Here is an 18,942-nt window from a genome sequence, read left to right as displayed (position 1 = left end):
TGCCCCCAGGGACCCTGTAGTTCCCCACACTGTGGAGCCCGCAGCGGGAACGCCAATGACAGGTCTGCCAATTTGGGCCTGCTCAGCGGCCACCCCACTACATGCTACCCAACAGCCACAATTTGTCTTGGCAGGGTGGCCCTCTGGGCCCAGCTCCAAAAAGGGCCTGGGGAGCAGCCCAGACAAACCAGCTTTCACCACAGAAGCCAAAGCTGTCTGGGCTTGACTTGGTGCCAGCCCAAGAGTGGTCGGACCCTCCCCCACCCACCTGAAGGTGGACTCACGCTCTGGGTGAGTGGATAGGGGAGAATGTGGGGAGGGGAGTGAGGGTCCCAGGTGGGTGAAGCTAAAGATAGGCAGCAGAAGCAGGGACCCAGGTCAGAGAGCTTTTTTGATGATACCCTATCCCAAGACAGGCCATCAGGAGCTGGACTCACAGGATTGCTTCCTGGCTCTGGGGTGGCCCTTGGCCCCAGAATCACAGCCCTGCCGTGGGGAGACATCCCCATCTCCCCTCTCCCAGCAGCTCAGCAGCTTCCCTGGACCCAGCCCTGGAGCCCTGGCAACCCAGCCGAGGGGCCCCCTGCCCAGCCCAGGGTGCATCAGGAGCAGCTTTCATTCCCAGGCTGGCAGGCAATGTGGAAGGAAAGGGTTTGGAAAACCAAGATGCAAGGATGCTGGGCCCCAAAGAGCAGCAGACCTGTTACTTGACGGCGTTTTTTCCTTCTCCTTTTAACCACTTGGCTCCTTTTTTCCCTCAAAGAATAAAATTAGAATGGTCTTGTTTCTGTTACTGCCCTGCTGGGAATCCTCTTCTACAACTTTAGAGCCACGAAGTCTCTCCCCTGTTGTCTCTAGCGGGGTCTGTGTACTCAGGACCACCCCCTGCGCCCATTCTCATCGTCAGTCCCTGCAGCTCTAAACCCCGAAGCTCCTCCCGCTTGGGGGCTGCCGCTCTGTGCTCCCCAGCAAGGCTGAAGCAAAGTGGGGAGGTTTGCACACCGTCTCCTCCAGGGACTGGAGGCAGGGGCTCCTGGACAGACTGCCCACGAGGGGGACCCAGAGCTGAGTCCAGCTAGGAAGGGACAGTTAGAGTGGGGTAGAACGACTCAGTGAGAGAATGACTTTTGTTTGTTCTTGTGTTTTCCCTGCCCTACTCCAAGAAGGTAGCAGAAGATGACATGGCAGGGTGAAGTACTGAGGTAACCTGTAGTTCTCTGAATTTTGTTTCTCACGAGCCCAGCTTCTTGAGGAGAAGCGGGGAAGGTGAGGGCCAGTGGGTGCCTTCCGGGAGAGTAGTGTAAAGGGAGAGAGACAGAGGGGCATGGGAAATGGGGCTCCATGTGAGCAATTGCTCTGCCCTGGGCAAACAATACATAGGAGTTCCCTGTTAAACGTAATTAGACAGTTAATGCAATGGCTTGACATTAGATTTAGAATGAAGGTAATTTAGCACATTAACGAAATAGTGAAGCAAGTTGCACGATTATCTCAACGTGCAGAAAAGCACTTCAAAAAATTTGGCAGCTATTTATAATTGAAAAGATGTTAAAGCAAATGAAGAATAGGTTATCTATAAAACCAAACAAAATACTCAACAGTGAAATGTTCGAAGTTTGCCTTCCATCATCGGGAACAAAACACAGATGTCTATTAGTACTCCTTTTATTCAACATTTTAGCAGAGGTTTCAAACAAAGTATTTAGGCAAGAAAATAAAAGAAAAAAAGACTGGAAATGAATAAATGAAAGTGGCCTTTGCAGGTGATATAATGACATATTTTAAAAAATGCAAGGTGATCTGTGCATGAAGTATTACTATGAGTGAGCTAAGTGAGGTTGCTGGGTGCAAGGTCATTGTACAAAATCAACTGCACTTCTATCTGCCCACAACAAACAGGAGCTGAGATGAAGAAAACGGCATAGTTATAATAGCATAAAATAATCAAATACTGAGGGATAAATGAAGAATATGTTAGACATCCAAACAGAGGGCTATAAAATCTTATTAAGAAAATTTTCAAAGGTGTAAATATCCATAGATTGAAACACTCCATATCTCAAAGGTGTCCATTCTCCATTAGTTGGTAGATGAATTTAATGCAATCCCAAAGAAAATTCAGCAGGTTCTTCAAAAACAGAAATTAATAACTTGATTATAAAACTTATATGGAAATGCTAAGGACTAAACATAGCCAGGAGAGTCATGGGTAACTCAGTGGGATGACTTGCTGCACTGGGTAATCAACACCTGCCAAAACTGATTACGATAGTGTGGTATTGGTATAAAGCTAGACAAAAAGACCGATGGATCGGAATACAGAATTCAGAACAGGCCCGTACATGTAACCCCAAACCGGAATTTATTCATTAAAAATGTGTATTTATTCTTACATGTTCAAACTTAAGTTACCTTCAAAGTATTCTCCATTTGATGCCATATGCCTGTCAAGACGTTTTTCCCACTGCTCAAAACAGTTTTGACTTCACTGATTTTGACGCCTTTTGATTTCTCTGCCACTTTTGCTTCATCTCTTCCACATTGGCAAAAGGCCTCCCTTTGAGGACCTTTTTCATCCGGAGGGGAAGAAGGTGTTTGGGGTGAGATTGGGTGAATAGGGAGGGTGGGGTACAGGGGTCACGCCGTGTTGGGTCAAATACTGCTGAACACTCAGCGCAGTGTGGGCAGGTGTGCTCGTAAATCACCCGTCATGAAACAGGCAAATGCACTGGAAGAGTTTTCAAAACAAAATCTACTGAGGCCCAACGCAGCCTCTCACAACAACGCCAGCTCTGATACAGATGGGCTCCTAGAATACTCCCTAGTGGGGGAAGCCTGTACTACAAGGGGCCCACCCTCCAGAAGGTAATTCTGGGGGTTTTTTGGACACGCTCTTGTATGGACACTCGATATATGATAAACTGCCACTACACTGCAGGGAGGAAGAGATGGTCATTTCAATGAACGGTGCTGAGCCGACTGGTTGTCCATGCGAAAAAAACGAAACTGGTTCCTGCCTTACACTATACACCACAATCAAAACACCTTCTGATTTGGAGATAGGGAAGGATTTTTTAAAAGGATAAATGCAGCGTTAACCATAACAAAAAGGTTGAAAACTTAGATGCCATTCAGTTAATAAGTTCTAGTCATGAAACACCCTATGAGAGTGGAGGGAGGGGAGTATTTCCGGAGTGAAAGGAGGGCCTGAGTCCACAGGGATGGTCGGCACCCTGCACCCACCAGGACCTCACGGTGGGGCCTTCTGGTAAACATCAGACTTCAAGCTCGTGGCTTCCAGGAGGCAGCTCTTTCCCTCCCACCATCCAATGACTACTGTCGCTGCTGCTGAGTGGTCGCAGAGGAAGGAAGCTCCAGGGTGCAAGTGCAATGGTGTGGATGGGGAGGGGAAAGGGCCACCTTAGGCTCAGGAGCTAGCTAGGGCCTTCAGAGAATCACTCCCTACGAAGAGCAGGATCTGTAACCTTTTTCCATTTGGAGAAGTTATCCTGGGGAAGAGAAGAGATTTGGGGGTCCATCGGAACCACCTCCAACATGTCCAGTGACTTGCCTCATGCTAAAGTTGACTGTGTGGTAGTGAAATGGTCTGTAGTCTATTCAAGGGTGTGAAGCTTTACTGTTTTAGTCTTCACATTGAGAACCACAATCCACCTGGAACTGAGTTTGGTGTATGATGTGACATAGAGGTCAAGTTTAATTTTTTTGTATGAATATACAACTGACCCAATGCCGTTTATTTAAAAAGCTATCCTTTCCAAACTGTATGGCAGTTTCCATTTTTCTGGGAGACTTCTGTTTTTGGAAGAAGCTGAGGGCCCCACCAGTACGGGTGGGGACGTTTTGTAGAATAGCCAGCCGTAGGGCTGACCTCAGTGGCTGCCTGGCTTCCCTGGACTCATTGAGGCCAGTCCACAGTGGACCCTAGCTGAGCCAAATGCAGACTCAGAGGCTGCCTGATCCCCAGTGTAGGATGCAGAACGTGGCAGCCTGGTTCTGCTGGGAAACATGAGGAGAAAGCAGAGGATTCTGGGAGATGTCTCTCTTTGAAGACTGGGTAACCAAGTGTCTTACCTCCATGCTACTCCCACCCTAATTGACCCTGTGGGGGGAAAAAAGCCTGAGGGTGGGCTGATGCCGAGAAGGGTCTCTTTGTCACTTGCCATCTAGAAACAACCTGGGTAGAGTTTCTGTCACATGATCTCGGGAAAGCTGGGACCTGAAGATAAAGGAAAATTTGCGCCCACTCTGGACTTATTTTGAGTACAAAACAAAATAAAACAACTTCCTTTTCCACAGGTTAACTGCCAGGGACCACCTCCAGGGCAGATACCGTTGTGTCCACCCACATCCGCTCATGTCTATGTCTCCCATGTACACCTATCTGACTCCATCTGCCAACACCTGAATTTAAAAAAGAGATTTATTTATTCTTAGAGTGGGGAAGGGAGGGAGAAAGAGAGAAAGTGATGTGCATGAGAAATATTGATTGGCGGTTACCTCTCGTACGCCCCAACTGGGGACCTGGCAGCCACGCAGCCATGTGCCCCGGACTGGGAATTGAACTGGTGACCCTTTGGTTTGTGGGACAACACCCAACCCATTGAACCACACCAGTCAGGGCTGCTAATACCTGATTTTTTTTTTGCCTGAGAATTTTTTCTAGTCTCCGGGACCTGTGTAACCACCCACAGGCTGACTGGAAGTGCCAGGAAGGTAGTGCTCCCCACATCCGCCACCACTCCAGAAGCCCTCAGCCACGGATCGGTAAAACTTGCTGTAGCCCTGGCTGGTGTAGCTCAGTGGATTGAGCGCGGGCCTGCGAACCACATGATCATGGTTCGATTCCCAGTCAGGGCACATGCCTGGGTTGCAGGCCAGTTCCAGGTTCCCAGCAGGGGACGCATGAGAGGCAACCATACACTGATATTTCTCTCCCTCTCTCCTTCCCTTCCCCTCTAAAGATAAATAAAATCTTAAAAAAAAAACCTTGCTGTATAAATACTTCAGCTCCCTTGCTCCTCAGGCAGAAAAAGTATGGGGTGTGTTCTGCCCTGTCTACCCAAATTCTCCAGCAGGAAACGTGTCTCAGGTTCTGTTTCTCGGGGAACCCAAACTAAGACACGTGGGAAAGAAAACTGTATGAGTCAGCCTGGGTGGCCATAACAAAATGTGTGATGCCAGGAGAGAGAAGAAGCTAGAAGAAGCACCAGCCATCAAGGTGCCAGCTGACTCAGTTCCTGGTGAGGACTTCCTGGCTTGTAGACAGCTACGCTGTCACTGTGTGCCCGAGAGGTCTGGGGTCTCTTCTTATAAGGACACCAGTTCTACCAGATTAGGGCCCCGTTCTCGTGACCTTATTTAACCTTAATCACCTCCTTAAAGGCTCTATCTCCAGACAAAGTCACGTGGGGGAAGGGTTAGGGCGTCAACGTATAAATACGGGGAAGACACACTTCAGCCCATGGCAAACATCCTATTCATTACCTCTCCTGGCTCTGTGCCAGGGAGTGAGCAGTGTCGGCTCGAAGGGTGGCTTGAGCACAGCTGAGAGATTTTCGAGGACAGATATCACATCAGCCATGGCACCTGACCCGTCTCAGGAACCGGAATGTGACCACTGTCCAGTAGGGACCAGAGTTCTCAGGGTCTGAGGGTGGGACAGCTGGTTTCTGGGCTCTGTGCACAGGCTGGAAGCGGGAGTTCGGCGGGGAAACCAGGCAAGCACTGAGAATGGGGAAGGATGACCAGAAGACTGCCTGTCATGGGTCCCAGGTACTGGCCAGGAACACAAGAGAAGGAAGTGGCAGGACCGGCCCATCTGCCTCAGCAGGGGTATTTGTCCAGGGGGCTGCAGGGCAGGGCACATGGGTTGGGGAAGGACGGGGTTTCCAGAGGCCGGAGCCAGCAGGCTGCCAGGAGAGAGAAGAAAACCTGAGGCTTGGGCCTGGACACTGGGCTTTCTGGACAGTGGGTCAAAAAAGTGGCTCCTGGGGCCAGACAGGTAGACCTTTGAGGTAGGTCCAAGGGGCATGTCTCAGGGGAACAACAGGGATTCTTCCTAGGAGAGGGGGTAAATGAAGCCAGGACTCTTGCTTCTTTACTACCCTCCCTCCAAAATTCTGAGACAGGAGAGCCAAAAAGTGCCTAGGCCTGAGGGTCGGGACTTGCTCAGATAGCACCTTGGGTGCCAAAGGCTACCCCACCCAGCCCGGGTAAGGCCCTGCAGCCTCTAGTCAGGAAGGACCTTACTTCTGGGCCTGCGCACACTAGGTAGTGTTCAGTTTGTTCTGTTCCGGTTCCCAGCAACCCCCACCTTGCGGGGAGACACTCCCCGCCTTGGTCCTGGCCAGACTGCTGCTGGGGGACAGAGTCCTCAGTGGCAACTGTGCTCCTAGATGGAGCTCTGGGGGCCGATCCCATGCTCTGGACCCTCCGGCCTGCTAGCCTGCTCCCCATAACCCCCCCGAGTACCTGAGAGCAGACCTGGGCAGGGAACACTTTCTCTGCTGAACTCTGGGGCTCTTGAAAAAGCCCAAGGTGCAAGAAGGCCGCCCAGGTGTAGAACTGCCTTGAGAACTGCAGAACCGCCAAGAAGAGCAGACCCACACCAAGGAAGCAGGCAGGAGAGGCCGGGTGGCCACCTGCATCTGTGTTTATTGTTCTGTGTTCTCCAACCCTAGCAGAGCAGAGTATGAGGCCAGGGGCAGCTGGGCCCATTCCATGATTCTATGGGACCAGCCAGAGTCCGTAAGACATCTATTGGGAGGAAAACCCACTCTTCAGGGGGCCTGGTACCCCCTCTTCTGCACTGCCATGCCCGAAGCCCCCATTGGGATTCATGATGTGGCAAGCACAAGTGTGCAGGCTGCAGTGGCAGCGAGGCAGCCGGGGGTCAAGAGGCCGTTGGAAGCTCCATGGGAGCCTGGGCGGGCCTCCTGAAGCTGCTGGGCATCTCCCTTGCCCTAGAGAGAAGTCGGGACGCTGGGCCAGTGAGATGGGCCAGATACAAACGGAACCTTCCCAGGCTACCTCTCCCTGAGCTGTCCTCTCCCACGGTCCCCTTCCCGTGCTCCTGTCAACCGACGTTCCAGGTCTGCACAAAGTCCATCTCGTTCAGAGGAACCGACCCAGAGAGTGGAGTCCTGCGTTCCAGCACCTCCCTCGGATGCTCCCCTGCCAAGAGCATCAGCACAGTGCTGGGGCTGCCAACCAGCCCCGAGGAAGAGAGGTGAGAGAAGCCTGTGGGGCTGGAGGGTCTCCAAGGGAAGGAAGTCCTCTCCCCACTCAGGTCCATGGGTTGAGGTCTGTCCGCAACCCTGGCCCTGCATCTGTGTTGCCATCCAGGGTGTGGGTGTGAATTCCGGAGAGACCTCCAGTCTGGGCCAGCAGGGGCCAGACCCGCAGACCTGTTTGGGAGATGGAGAGGAAGTCCTGGAGGAAAGCTGGCTGCAAGGGGACGGGAAGCCACTTCTGTTCAGTGTGGGCTACGTGGCTCTGACAGCTGTCTAGATGGGCCCCGAAGAGGAAGACCTGGACCCCAGCTCCCTGTCCCTGCTTCCGCCTTTTGAAAAGACAGCCCACCCAAGGCCAGGGAAGGAGGCAGGGCCAGCCAGAGACCTACCGTAATTAGGAGTATGCCAGGCCCTGAAGCCCCCGGGCTGGAGAGTGGAACTTCTCAGAATCCTCAAAAGGCTGGTCTGCAGTAACCAAGGGGAGAGGCTGTAAGCTATGTGTAGCCTGGGGATCTTATCTGCCTGCCTCTCTGGGCTGGGGACAGTATGTAGGGAATATAAGGCTTCCTGAGTACAGAGCCATCGAGAGCCTTGAAGGTAGTAAGCCACCCCGGCCCGGACCTGGAACCAGCGAGGCAGAGTGAGGGGAGGCATGCCCCTCACCTAACCTTTGCTGCCCGAGCTTCCTCAACTGAGAGGTGACACTGGCCTCCTCTTCCCTGGCCAGCCTCCTCCAGAGGGCCTGGCTCAAGGAGAGGAAGCAGAGGGCCAGGGACCAGGACAGGACAGAAAGAAGGCCTGCCTCCAGGAGCACTGACACCCACTGCAGCAGCAGCGGTGGCACGTCCCCCTCCCATAGCTCCATGAGGGTGTTACTCCCAGCACCCCTCGGCCCCGCCTAACGATCTCCCATGCTTCTCTTTGTTGGTAGGAGAAATCAATGGCCCCCTGTCATCCCCACCCCTTACCTTTTAAGCTCCAGGCACCCTTAGGTTAAGGAAAACAAGGCAAAAAATGGCTGCCCTTTCAAATCATCCTGGAGCATTATCTGACAAGCCCACCCTACGAGGCACCTTCCTCTCGGGCATGCGACTTTTTCTGACTAGCCACACACGGCTGGTCAGGACTTGGGCTTCATTAAGTTGGAGGAAACTGATAAATGGCCAACGACAACCCCTGCACAAATGGGATGCAGAGGGGTGACATGATCTCAACTTTTTATCTGTGAGATGGGGGAGGGGAAGCTGGGCTAAACCTTGTCCAAAGCCGGTTCCTTTCCAGCCAGCGAGTGACCCGGTCCCTCACAGTGGTGTGCGCTACCCTCCAGTGGACGCACAGGTCAAAAGCACACAGTCCACACAGGGTTCCTCCAGTCTCTCTGCTCTGGGCTCGACTGCGCGGGAGCGGGGCCTTGGGATAATTCTCAGGCCTCTCCGACTGGAATTTGTGTCTCTTTTCCCTTGGTCACGTGGCCAGTTGATAGCCTCCAGAGTGGTGACCACCCCAAACTGTGAGGCCCGGGGAAGCAAAGAGCCCCCTGTGGGGCTCCTTGCTCTGTATCCTCCAGGGAGAAATGGTCAACTGGCTTGAGGCTCCGGTGGGATGTGGACTGCATGGGCCCCTCAGGCCTACCTGCTCCTCCAGGTCACAGTGGGGCAGAATGGACCGCTTACCTGGAAGCCCCTCTCCGTGGGCTCTGGGACAGGCCTGGGGTGGGGAGCTGGGTGGGCGCAGCACGGGGGCGAAGGCGCTCCTCTGTTTGACAGCGGAGATCATGTTGACAGGCGAGAAGGAGAAGATGCTGGTGGTGGGGGCAGCAGCCGGGAGGGACATGGAGGAGGCAGCGGCCAGCGGGGGGCTAGAGGGCATGACTCCGGGGCGGGGCGGGGAGGGGCAGGCGCAGCAGGGAAGGCAGTGGGAGACACAACAGGGAGACAGCACCAGAGTGAGCAGCGTGGGCGGCTGGCCGCAGGCCCAGGCCTCACTAGGGGCTGTGAGAGTCCTGGGGAGACCAGTACAGGGCAGGACCTGGTGGCGGGCTGGGAGCCTCTGAGGTCCTGGGTCAACACTCGCCTTTTGGGGGGTTCTAGAGACCCTCTGTTAGGGCTCGAGGTGACGGAGTCAGATTAGGTAAAAATAAAAGCAAAACTAGAACATCCAACAAAATCGAGTACTCAGTCAGATGTGGCCCCAAAGACAAGGGATGAGCAAGAAATAGAACAAATTAGGACTCCTGCTGAAAACCACTGGGAGTCTGAGGTGCTGGGAAACGTTTATGGGCCCCAGAGTACCAAAGATAGAGCCAAAGATTGGGGTTCATAGTGGAGCTGGGGCAAGTGGGTAGGGATGAAGCTTGGAGGTATATGAAGGCTCCTGTTACAAGGCCTCTCTGTCCAGGACTGGAGCTCACAGCAAGTCCTTTAACTTCCTCCACAAACACATCCCCCTTACCAATCACCCCTCACGCCGGCACTTTGTTCTCTACCAGCTTAATACGGGTCCTTGTCACTTCCAGCCTGGGGCCTGTATCACCCGTATCACCCTCTTCCAACTGGCCAATTTTAAAGAAAGGCGTAGGGATACACATTTTCAGATTTTCCTGCCTTCCAACCCTCTGGCCTCCTCTCCTGGGATCCTGCCCAGGGCGTGTCCAAATCCCTCTTTCTACATCCTCATCTGAACCCAATTCCCTGCGCTCCCTAAAGATCAATCAGGCTGTGTTCAAATGGCTGGAGTGGAAGCTGGGCTTTCTGGAAGAAACCAACAGCCTGAGAGGGCTAGCTGCCTTTGGTATCCAAGCACCCCCCACACACACACACACATCAGTACAGTGTGTCCCCCCGCCCTGCTGCCCCGTTCCAAACATCCTTAGCTCATGGATGCTCATCTCCTTTACGACAATGCTCACTGCCAGCTGATGAGGCCAAGTGCTCCACGGAGGGCTTGAGACAAATTTACTCTCTCTCTCAAGGCCAGGGGCTCACAGCCACGTTGTGTAGCTTGGGTATAACTGGGAGTTGTGGGTCAGTCCAGGCCTGCTGGTGGCCAAAGTAGGAGACCGGGCAGCCTAAACAACCTCAGACCCTTTATCTGGGACAGTTCTGGATATCACTCTAGGAACCTCCTGGAGCACTCAGTGAAAATGACAGCCCCTGAAACTACACCCCAAAGTATTCTGTACAAGAGGAATGGATGGGACCTGGGCAAGCACTAGTTAAGACAGTGTTAAGAGATGAGACTGGCCCTTGGGCAAGTCCAGGGTGTCCCCAGCTGATGCTGGAGGTAGGGCATAAGCAGCTCTAGAATTCTTGATCCTCTGGATGAACAGGGAGACCCCAGGTGGCCTGGCTTCTGCCCCCTGGGGCCATGTGTTTCTCCACTGCCGACAGCACTGTGTGTACAGTGGGGGAGCGAGGTTGCTGGTTCAGATTCCAGCAGCTTCAAATCCAAGGGGCACCTAGAGAGAGGTTTTAAGAGTACTGTCCCAGAACTGAAGGGAAGGGAGAACAGTGCAGACTGGCCTGAGCAAATGGCCAGGAGAGACAGAGGTCTTGGGAGGGATTCCAGAGGGTTGTGGCCTGTGTGGACACTGGAATATGGGGCCTCCGGTTCCAGAAACTGAGTCCAGGAAGGGAGGAGAGTGGCACACTCAAACTCACAGCCAGGAAGAGCAGTGCCCAGGATGCAGGTCCCTGGCAAGAAAGGCTAGGCAGGTGGCCAGATATCTGGATCCTCAGCAGTAGCAAACATAAGCCAGGGAACAGGTGAGGAAACTACAGGAAAAGCCACAACCAGCTTCTTCTTGGGCAGCCTTCTGGCTCAGCAGCATCTCCCAGGACTTGAGATACAGACTCTCTTACAATTGGCAGGGAGATGGTTTGCACATAGTAGGTGCTTTATAAATGCCTGTTGAATAGCTAAGGTATAAGGAACTGAAAACAAGCTGCTCTGGAACTTGGTGTTGGAAAGAGGGGCTTGAGGTCAGTGCAAATGGTAGAAGCATACATGTCCCGATGTCCATCCACCTAGCTTTGAACTGCACCCCACCCCCCAAGCCAGACAGAGGATGATTAGTGCCCAGCGACATGTTCAGATCTAGGAACAACCCTAGGCAGGGGGTAACAATGATTCTATTCTACAGTGAAGAAAGGTCCAAAGTGAATAACCTGCCGAATGACAGCTCATGATTTGAACACTCGAACTCTAAATCCAGTTGTCTGACTACACAGAATTCGCTCGCTCTACCTGGTCCCATGGCAGGAGAGCCGTGTCTTCCCTGCTCCTACTCCGGCCTATCAGAACAATGCTACAGCGGAGTGTGGGGCCAGGGGGAAGCCCACTTATCTTGAGCCCTGATTTCCCTCAGGCTTCCAGCAGGGGGAGCCATCCTCCTCTCAAAGTCCTAGTGTAAGATGGAAAGGTGGCGGTGGGCCAGGTTCCAGGGGGATGTCCCCTAGTTAAAACCCCATTTCAAGAGGGCACAAGTACTAGAAGCGATGTGTGCCGAGTCAGTAAAAAGAGATAAAGATGCAAGAACTGCCCCAGGCCCCGAGCCTGGTATGTGAAGCTGGGGAGTCAAGTTAAGTGGCCTGCCTCCAACTTCAGAGAGAAGTCGAACGCAGGCCAGACTGGCATCCGAGGGCAAGGACCAGTGTCAGTTCTCACGGGACAGGTGTTGGAAGCACAGCCCCCCACCCCACCCCCGCCCTCCACCGCCCAGGGCTGAACCCCACTTTGCTCCCCGGGGTCCTGGTTCCTCCCTCCTTCGGTAGGGGGCACTCACTGGCGAAGGGTGAGGTGGCCGTGGAACCATTGAGGAAACTAGGGGAGCCGGGCACGCCGAGGCCAGCCACTCCCGGAGTCCCGTAGCCGCCGAGGCCTGCTCCGAGGCCACTGCCATAGCTGCTCTGCTGCGAGCCCGGGCTGGGCGCGAACCCGCGCGGGGACGCGCTGCTGCAGCTGCGGGCGTAGCCTGTGAGAGAGCGGAGTCAGGTGAGCAGTGCGGCTGGGAAGGGGCAGTCGGCGCGCCGGGAACTGCGGTACGCACCCGGCTCTTGGCCCGGCGTGGCTTCCCCGACTGCCACGGCCAGCGGGCTGCTGAAGGCGTTGATGCCCACGACGGCGGCGTGCGGGTGGCTGGGCGCCAGGGGCCCGAGTGGCGCAGGCGCGCGGGGGGCGCTGTACAGAGCTTCGGCGACATCCGCTGCGCGCTTCAGCAGGAGCTCCTGTGAAGACACGGGCAGGGCACACCAGGGCAGCAAGGGCGCCGGGACCCGGACAGCCCTGGGCTCGGCAGCGTGGGAGGCGGCAGGAGGCGCCGTACCTGGTTACTGCTGGGCACTCCGTACAGGGCCTCCGCCAAGTCCGCCGCCCGCTTCAACAGCACTTCCTGGGGGCAGGGGAGGAGACAGCGGGACCAAGGAGCAGCCCCCGGGGGGCGACAGAGCGGCCGGGGACCCCCTTCTCCATCCCCCACCTCTAAACCACGAAACGCCCTCATCCCTGCCCTGCCGCGCCCCTCTGACTACCTTGGGCAGTCTCTCGGGATCTCCGGGGTGTCTGGGAATGACTTTTTGTAGCCTCTGGAATCCGTAGTCAATGGTGGGTTCGTTCAGGGCTGGGGAAAGCAGCCGCGAGTGGAGGACGCTGCGTCCCAGCGCCCAGAGCGGGGCCCCGCCCACCGGCCGCCAGTCCCGGAGCCTCGCTGCAGACCCCTGCACACAGCCCGGCCCGAACCTCTCGGAAAATCCGGGCACACGGAGTCAGTGAGGTTCGAAGTTCCCTCAGAGCCTTATCACCAAGAGGGAAACTGTATGTACATATTAGCTCCCGCAGAACTGGAGGGGGAGTTTTCTGTCTACATTTGGTCTTATCAGGAGTAAATTATTTGTTATAAAACGGAACCCCCCCCCCCCAACGATCTCCATTTGTCCCTCACCCCAACTCGCCCGCGTCAAAGCCTTATCTACCTTCACCTCCAACTTCAGATTTAGAGATTTTCTTTAGTTTACCCCAAGGTGTAAAACACGCACCCCAGGTCTTTGCCCTCGCATACCTCCTCCCTTCTCCCCGGAGGACTTTCCTTCCCGATCTCCACCTCCGCACTCCGCCCTCCAGTCCCAGTTCAGGCCGCACCCCCTCCAGGAGGAATTCCCTGACCGCCACCCCCTGTGTGCACTGCGTAACCTCCCGTTAGACCGCTAACTCCCGGATGGTTATTAGGGTCGCTGCCAAGTGGCGGGAGCCCCGCAAAGGGCTCCGTGACTATCTGTTGGGTAAGGCGGGAGAGACGGGGAGCAGTGAGGGGCTGGGACTGGGGCATGGAGGTGGAGAGGATTCTGACCAGTGGCCAAATATTACCCTGCATCTTCAGGGAATGGCTTTCTCTCAGGTCATATGTTAACTTCTTGCCGTGGCTTCCTGCAAGGTGTGTGTGTGTGTGTGTGTGTGTGTGTGTGTGTGTGTGTGTATGCAGAGTGAGGCTTGGGGGAACCAAGACACCCTGGGAGGATTCAGGGAGCAGCGAGCTTATTTGGGGGACCTGTGAAATAAACACCCACGTGGAAATGTTCTAGACCCTGGTGAGTGTGGGATGTTCTGGACACCCTGGCGAGAAGTCCCCAGGCAGAGGATGTCGAGGAGGGCGGAGACTCCGCGCCACGGAGGGGACTGAAGAGTCAGAGGCCAGGGAAGGAGAAGCACAGGGAAAGAAAGTCAAAGGGGGAGGGGCCATACAGCACCGGTGGGTGACCCGGAAGGAAGGAAAGCAGCAGCTAGGGGGCGTGGCCAAATGGTAGACTGGGTAACTCGGAAACCAGGGTTCAGTGCGGTAAGCAGGATGGAGCTCCTTCCACCCAACCTCGGCCTCCCCTCTCACGCCTGACTCCTTACCTGTGTAGACAAAGCGGCCGGGGGCTCCCTTACAAAATTGCTTGGACTTGTAGGACAGGGTCACCTCCACCACCCCGGGAATGTGCCTCGGGGGCGTCTGCACCCGAATGGCGTGGGGCGTAATGAGCTGCAAAGGGAGAGAGGAAGCCTGCAAGTTCCCACGCCACGAGGGGAGGGGCGAGGGTCCAGCCCCAAGGTCCGGAGGGAGTCTGGCAGGGGTGGCCCACCTCGCTCCACACGAGCATGTTTCCGAACACGACCTGCAACCCGTCGAAGAAGTTGTCCCCAATGACAATGACGGTGGCACCGCCGGTGGTCCAGCCCTCTCCAGGGCTGATGGCCTTTATGCAGGGGGTGGCAGCTGGGAGGCAGGAGAGGAGCCAGGTCAGGGCCTGGCCCCAAGGTGGGGCCTGGAGGTTGGCTGGGCCTGCAGCAGTGGGACAGGTCGGGGAGTCCTGACCTTCGGAGGGGTCCAGGCGGCGTGCCCTGCGGCCGTGCTTAGAGTTGTTGTGCACAAACATGTTGTCAGACACGGCCAGCACATGTCCGTCCACGCTCACGGTCGTGGACACCACCACCTGCGGGGAGAGCCGAGGCCAGCCTGGCTGGAGCCCTGGAGAGAGGGAGGCTCCCAGGAGGGAACTGTTGTGGACGACCAGCAACTTGAGGCTGGTGGCTGGATGCTAGAATTCAGGGTCTCTGGCATGGGGAAGAGCTTCAGCGCCTCAGGGCCTGAGCTGGTGGAAGGGGAGCCAGCTGGGTCAGGTGACACCCCAGAAGCACAATTTCTGGCTACCCAGGGAAACTGACCCCCAGGAGCTAGAAAAATCAAGAGCTCTGGAAAAAACAAAAACAAAAACAAAAAACCTGTCTCCCTGGGTGGAGTGGCTACTGTTTTCGCACATACAAAGTAGCCCAGGCTGCATCCCTGGGGCTCCAAGGCAGGAATGGGTCTTAGGTAAGTGGCAGTGAGAGTTTTGATGGGGGTGGAGGTGCAGCATCAGTCTGAGAAGCCGTCAGCAGGAACCCCCACCCCCTGGAGGAAATTGGGGCTGCCTTCTTCGCCCCTCCTTCACTGGGATGGGTGTGCAGGTTGGGGATGTATGTGCTAAGGGCAGCTGCTCTCTGCTTCACGCTATGCAAATTAGCTAGGTCGTTAATCATGTAAAAATGTCACAATTAGCATCTCCTTAAGTGGGACTCTAATGAAGCCTCCCTTGGCAGCCAGCAGAAGTTGAGATGGAGCCACTCCACCCCCAGCAGGCACCAGACCCTGCGGCACAGCGCGGGGCTGGGCAGGGATCTGCCCTCCAGGCCTTTCCTAGGGTGACAGGGCTTTTGCCTGCCCAGCTCCCACTGTCAGGAAAGGGCAGATTTACAGGGGAGACCCTCTCCCCAGACCCACCTGGAAGCGGCGCATGTCTCGGGGATTCCCTGCGTTCTTCAGGCAGTTCTGGTTGCATTTGAGGAAGAACTTGAGGAAGAACCTGAAACAGTGTAGTCAGTGGGCTCAAGGGTCTGGGGGTTCTTGGAAACAGATGAAGAGCCAACTGTTCCCTGCCATGCACGCACCCTCCCACCTGAGCGACCATCCTGTCTGCTCACACGCAGGCACACGCCCCACTTCCCATCACAAGCTGCACACGCACAGGTTGCCTGATGCCCACAGAGGAGACCTGTCCCAACGACTACTTCGTACACAGAATATCCCCACAGGGTAGGGTCACACGGTGCCTGTGTGTCCCACAAAGTGTATACTCATCACACTTACACAAAATGTGTTGCCAAAGAATGTGTCCGTTATATATACCAAATGTACCTCTGACTTGTGAATTATACCCACCACACAACGTATACTTCCTATGCAGCCGGTACTCACACTTACCTGTAAGCTCACCCCACTCTGTGTATATTTGTCATAGCATGTGCCCACAGTATATAAACATCCATATCACACAGCATGTCCGCCCCCCAGAGCGTATCCATCACCTGCACAGTGTATACTGTCATAAACTGCGTACCCTTTCTACACACTGTATATGCCATATACACTATTACAAAACAGCCACCACACACAGTGTGTACCCACCACGCTCAGGGTACACCCTTCACAGAAGCCTACACTAGATGTACCCCACATACAGCCTACACTCATCACACCATATGATATATATGAATTAGTCTCTGCCCATTGCGCACAGTGCATGCTCATCCTACACAGTATAAGCACAGAAAGAATAGGGCAGTCATGCGTTAATATCTCATTTAATGTTGTATATGCTTACTCAAAATATAGTCATCACAAGTACTGTACAGTCATCACATACAGCAGGCAGGTCCCCCTTCCTCCTTCGCAGCTGATCCCCCCAACAAATCCCCCTCACAACGCAGATCCTGCTCACGCATAGCAGACCCCCTGCCCCAGTACCTGCAAAGAGATCTTCCTCACATACTCTATATCCATTGTACACAGAGTAAAAACCTAATCACACTGCACCTAGGCCCATCAAATACACATCAAGTACCTATCAGACACATGGTACAGACACAGTAAATACCTTCTTTTTCACATACAGTAATTGGAAAAAAGCACAGCATATGCAGTGATGAGGCTGCTTTTTAGACGAATACGTGAGCACCTGGTCTTCCATTCTTCCAGGCAGCTGGCCGAGATGGTGGGGCCTTGGCCCTGCCACCCACCAGTGAGGTAACCACAGATAACCTTCTGGTTTGGGACTCTCAGCAAATTGGGAATGTTGTCACTATGGGCCTCAGTCCCTATGGGACTCTGTGAGCACCTGGGAGATGCCCTGTGCAAACGGAAGCATGTGGGGGTCCCGGTATGTGGCACAGCCCCCTGGGCTGCTCGGTGAGCTCCTCTGGTCAGCTCCCTCATTGTATCACCACCCCCTAGCTTTGAACTCCGAATCGGAACATCCATGTTAACTCATCAGAGTTGCACTCAGAGTCCACAAACAGGAAATTCACACTCAGAGAACGATCTGATATGGGCTCTGAAAACAAGTCCAAAAAGAGGAGTTCCCTAAGTGGTGGGTGCCACTTCTGGAACAGAGGTGTCCCGGGGGGAGCCTCACTGGGCACTGGCACTTTCCTGGAGAATGTACCTCATCCCAGGCCCTGCCTCTGTCCCACTGGTGACCCCTTAGAACCTGTCAGTTCCCCCTGCACAAGGGGTGCCCTCTGGGAACCCCCGTTAATTCCCTTCCCATACCCACACTACATCGGCACATATGTCCACCCTCAGGGAACACCCCCAAAATACTTTCACATAGTGCAGACCTTCTTTACGCCCCTGCAGAGCACTTTGAGGTGCAGGCACGTCATGTGACCCTAAACTGTGCACACCCATCATGTGTCTCCTTCATTCCCCCCTGCAGGGTGCCCTGCAGTACACACAGCTCTTGTGCCTCCAAATGGTAGTCACCCCAGTGTAGATGCCACATGTGATCCAGTAGGTCCCCCAAGGTGCAGGTACCTCAGATGCTCCCAAATGGCATACCTGCACAGAGTAGACACTCCATTTGTCACATTACATGCCACAGTGAAGCCTCCCTGTTCCCCTATAAGACACCCCATGTTGCAGACCCTATGCCCACAGCAGTCATCTAGTGCATGTCCCGCGTTTGTACCACAGAGTGCTGACACCCTAACCACATGCAGTGTAAACCAGTTTATTTAAATTCTGTGCTAATAGACTCAGTCCTTCACAAGGTGCTAAACTGAGGAGGGCAAAAGAGCAGGATAGGACATAGTCCCTGTCCCGAAGGGGGTAAATGCTGACCCTTGGATGTCACTGACAATTCAACAAGCGTGGGCCTGCCCCGAAGATGACACATGCTTCCCCTACATGCTCACAGGTGTCCACTGCGTGCAACCCCACTCCCAAACCTACACAACCCGGAGGAAGGGCTCCTGGGTCGGGGCTGGAGAGGCAGGCTCTGGCCCAGGCACCGGCTCATGGTCAGGGCCACAGTGAATCCTGCCTCCCTGGCATCCACCCTGATTCAGGAACCGGAAGATCAGCAACTGAGGGCTGCCAAGGCACCTCTGGTCCTGCCTCTGGGGCGTCCTCTATTTCCCACCTCCTCAGTGCCAGGGCCTCAGGCCACTGCCTCCCGCAGGGCCCTGGCTCCCTCTGGGACTCCCCTGTGGGCTCTTCCACAGCTCGTGCTCAGCAGGTCTTCCCACCCTTCCCCCTTCCAGTACAGGCTCCATTTGTCCTTTGGGTCCGTCCATGTGATGCTCACTTCCAGTCTGCCCTTTGGGGATCACCCCTCCCTGGGAGCCCCAGGACATCTGTTTTTGAGGCTGGTTGGCATTGCCTGCAGAGCACTGTTGAGTAGGAAGTGGCCACACAAGGCCTGGGCCGTCCTCGGAGTGATGATGGTCTGTCCCCTTCCCCCTGCCCCCTGAGCTTCCAGCTCAGAACTGCACATGGTAGGTGCCGTCCATGGTGGAGTTGCTGAAATCTCCCCTATGCCGGCTGGCGGTCCAGGAGCCTGCTCCCACCCCGGTCAGAATCGGGCCAACGCACACACTCTCCAGAGAGCCTGTGGCTGCAGCAGTGCCCACCCTGACCCTCCTTGCCAGCCTCCGGGCTATTAAGAAAAATCACCCACAATTTGCAAATAAGGCAAAAAGATGACTGTGAGTCCTTTCGAAGTCACCCTGGAACAGTGGTTTTCAAAGTGTGGAACTCGGACCAGCAGCAGCAGCACCTGGGCACTGGCTAGAAATGCAGCAATCTCAGGCCTCACCTCAGACACATGGAATCAGA

General features: G+C 54.9%; 1 protein-coding gene across 5 annotated transcripts in view; it reads right to left on the bottom strand.

Moving 5' to 3' along the window:
• Positions 1–6,628: 6,628 nt before the first annotated feature.
• EBF4 (EBF transcription factor 4) overlaps positions 6,629–18,942 on the bottom strand; it is a 56,817-nt gene continuing 44,503 nt past the window's right edge. For 2 of the 5 annotated variants that reach the window (XM_037044313.1, XM_037044312.1), the window contains 10 exons: positions 15,550–15,631; positions 14,372–14,722; positions 14,145–14,271; positions 12,782–12,870; positions 12,577–12,642; positions 12,301–12,478; positions 12,037–12,225; positions 8,927–9,124; positions 7,643–7,718; positions 6,629–7,427 (listed from right to left, as the gene is read on the bottom strand). In XM_037044313.1, the coding sequence (XP_036900208.1) occupies positions 7,648–7,718; positions 8,927–9,124; positions 12,037–12,225; positions 12,301–12,478; positions 12,577–12,642; positions 12,782–12,870; positions 14,145–14,271; positions 14,372–14,722; positions 15,550–15,631 (1,351 nt within the window). In that variant the 3' untranslated portion in view covers positions 6,629–7,427; positions 7,643–7,647. Of the gene's footprint in view, positions 7,428–7,642; positions 7,719–8,926; positions 9,125–9,455; positions 10,711–12,036; positions 12,226–12,300; positions 12,479–12,576; positions 12,643–12,781; positions 12,871–14,144; positions 14,272–14,371; positions 14,723–15,549; positions 15,632–18,942 lie in introns of those variants that run through there. The other 3 variants (XM_037044314.1, XR_005066153.1, XM_037044315.1) reach the window with 3 other exon arrangements.

This window comes from Sturnira hondurensis, unplaced genomic scaffold (assembly GCF_014824575.4).
Source record: "Sturnira hondurensis isolate 20B ecotype Veracruz unplaced genomic scaffold, ASM1482457v3 Scaffold0004136, whole genome shotgun sequence".
Taxonomy (NCBI): domain Eukaryota; kingdom Metazoa; phylum Chordata; class Mammalia; order Chiroptera; family Phyllostomidae; genus Sturnira; species Sturnira hondurensis.
This window is presented reverse-complemented; position numbering and strand designations above follow the sequence as displayed.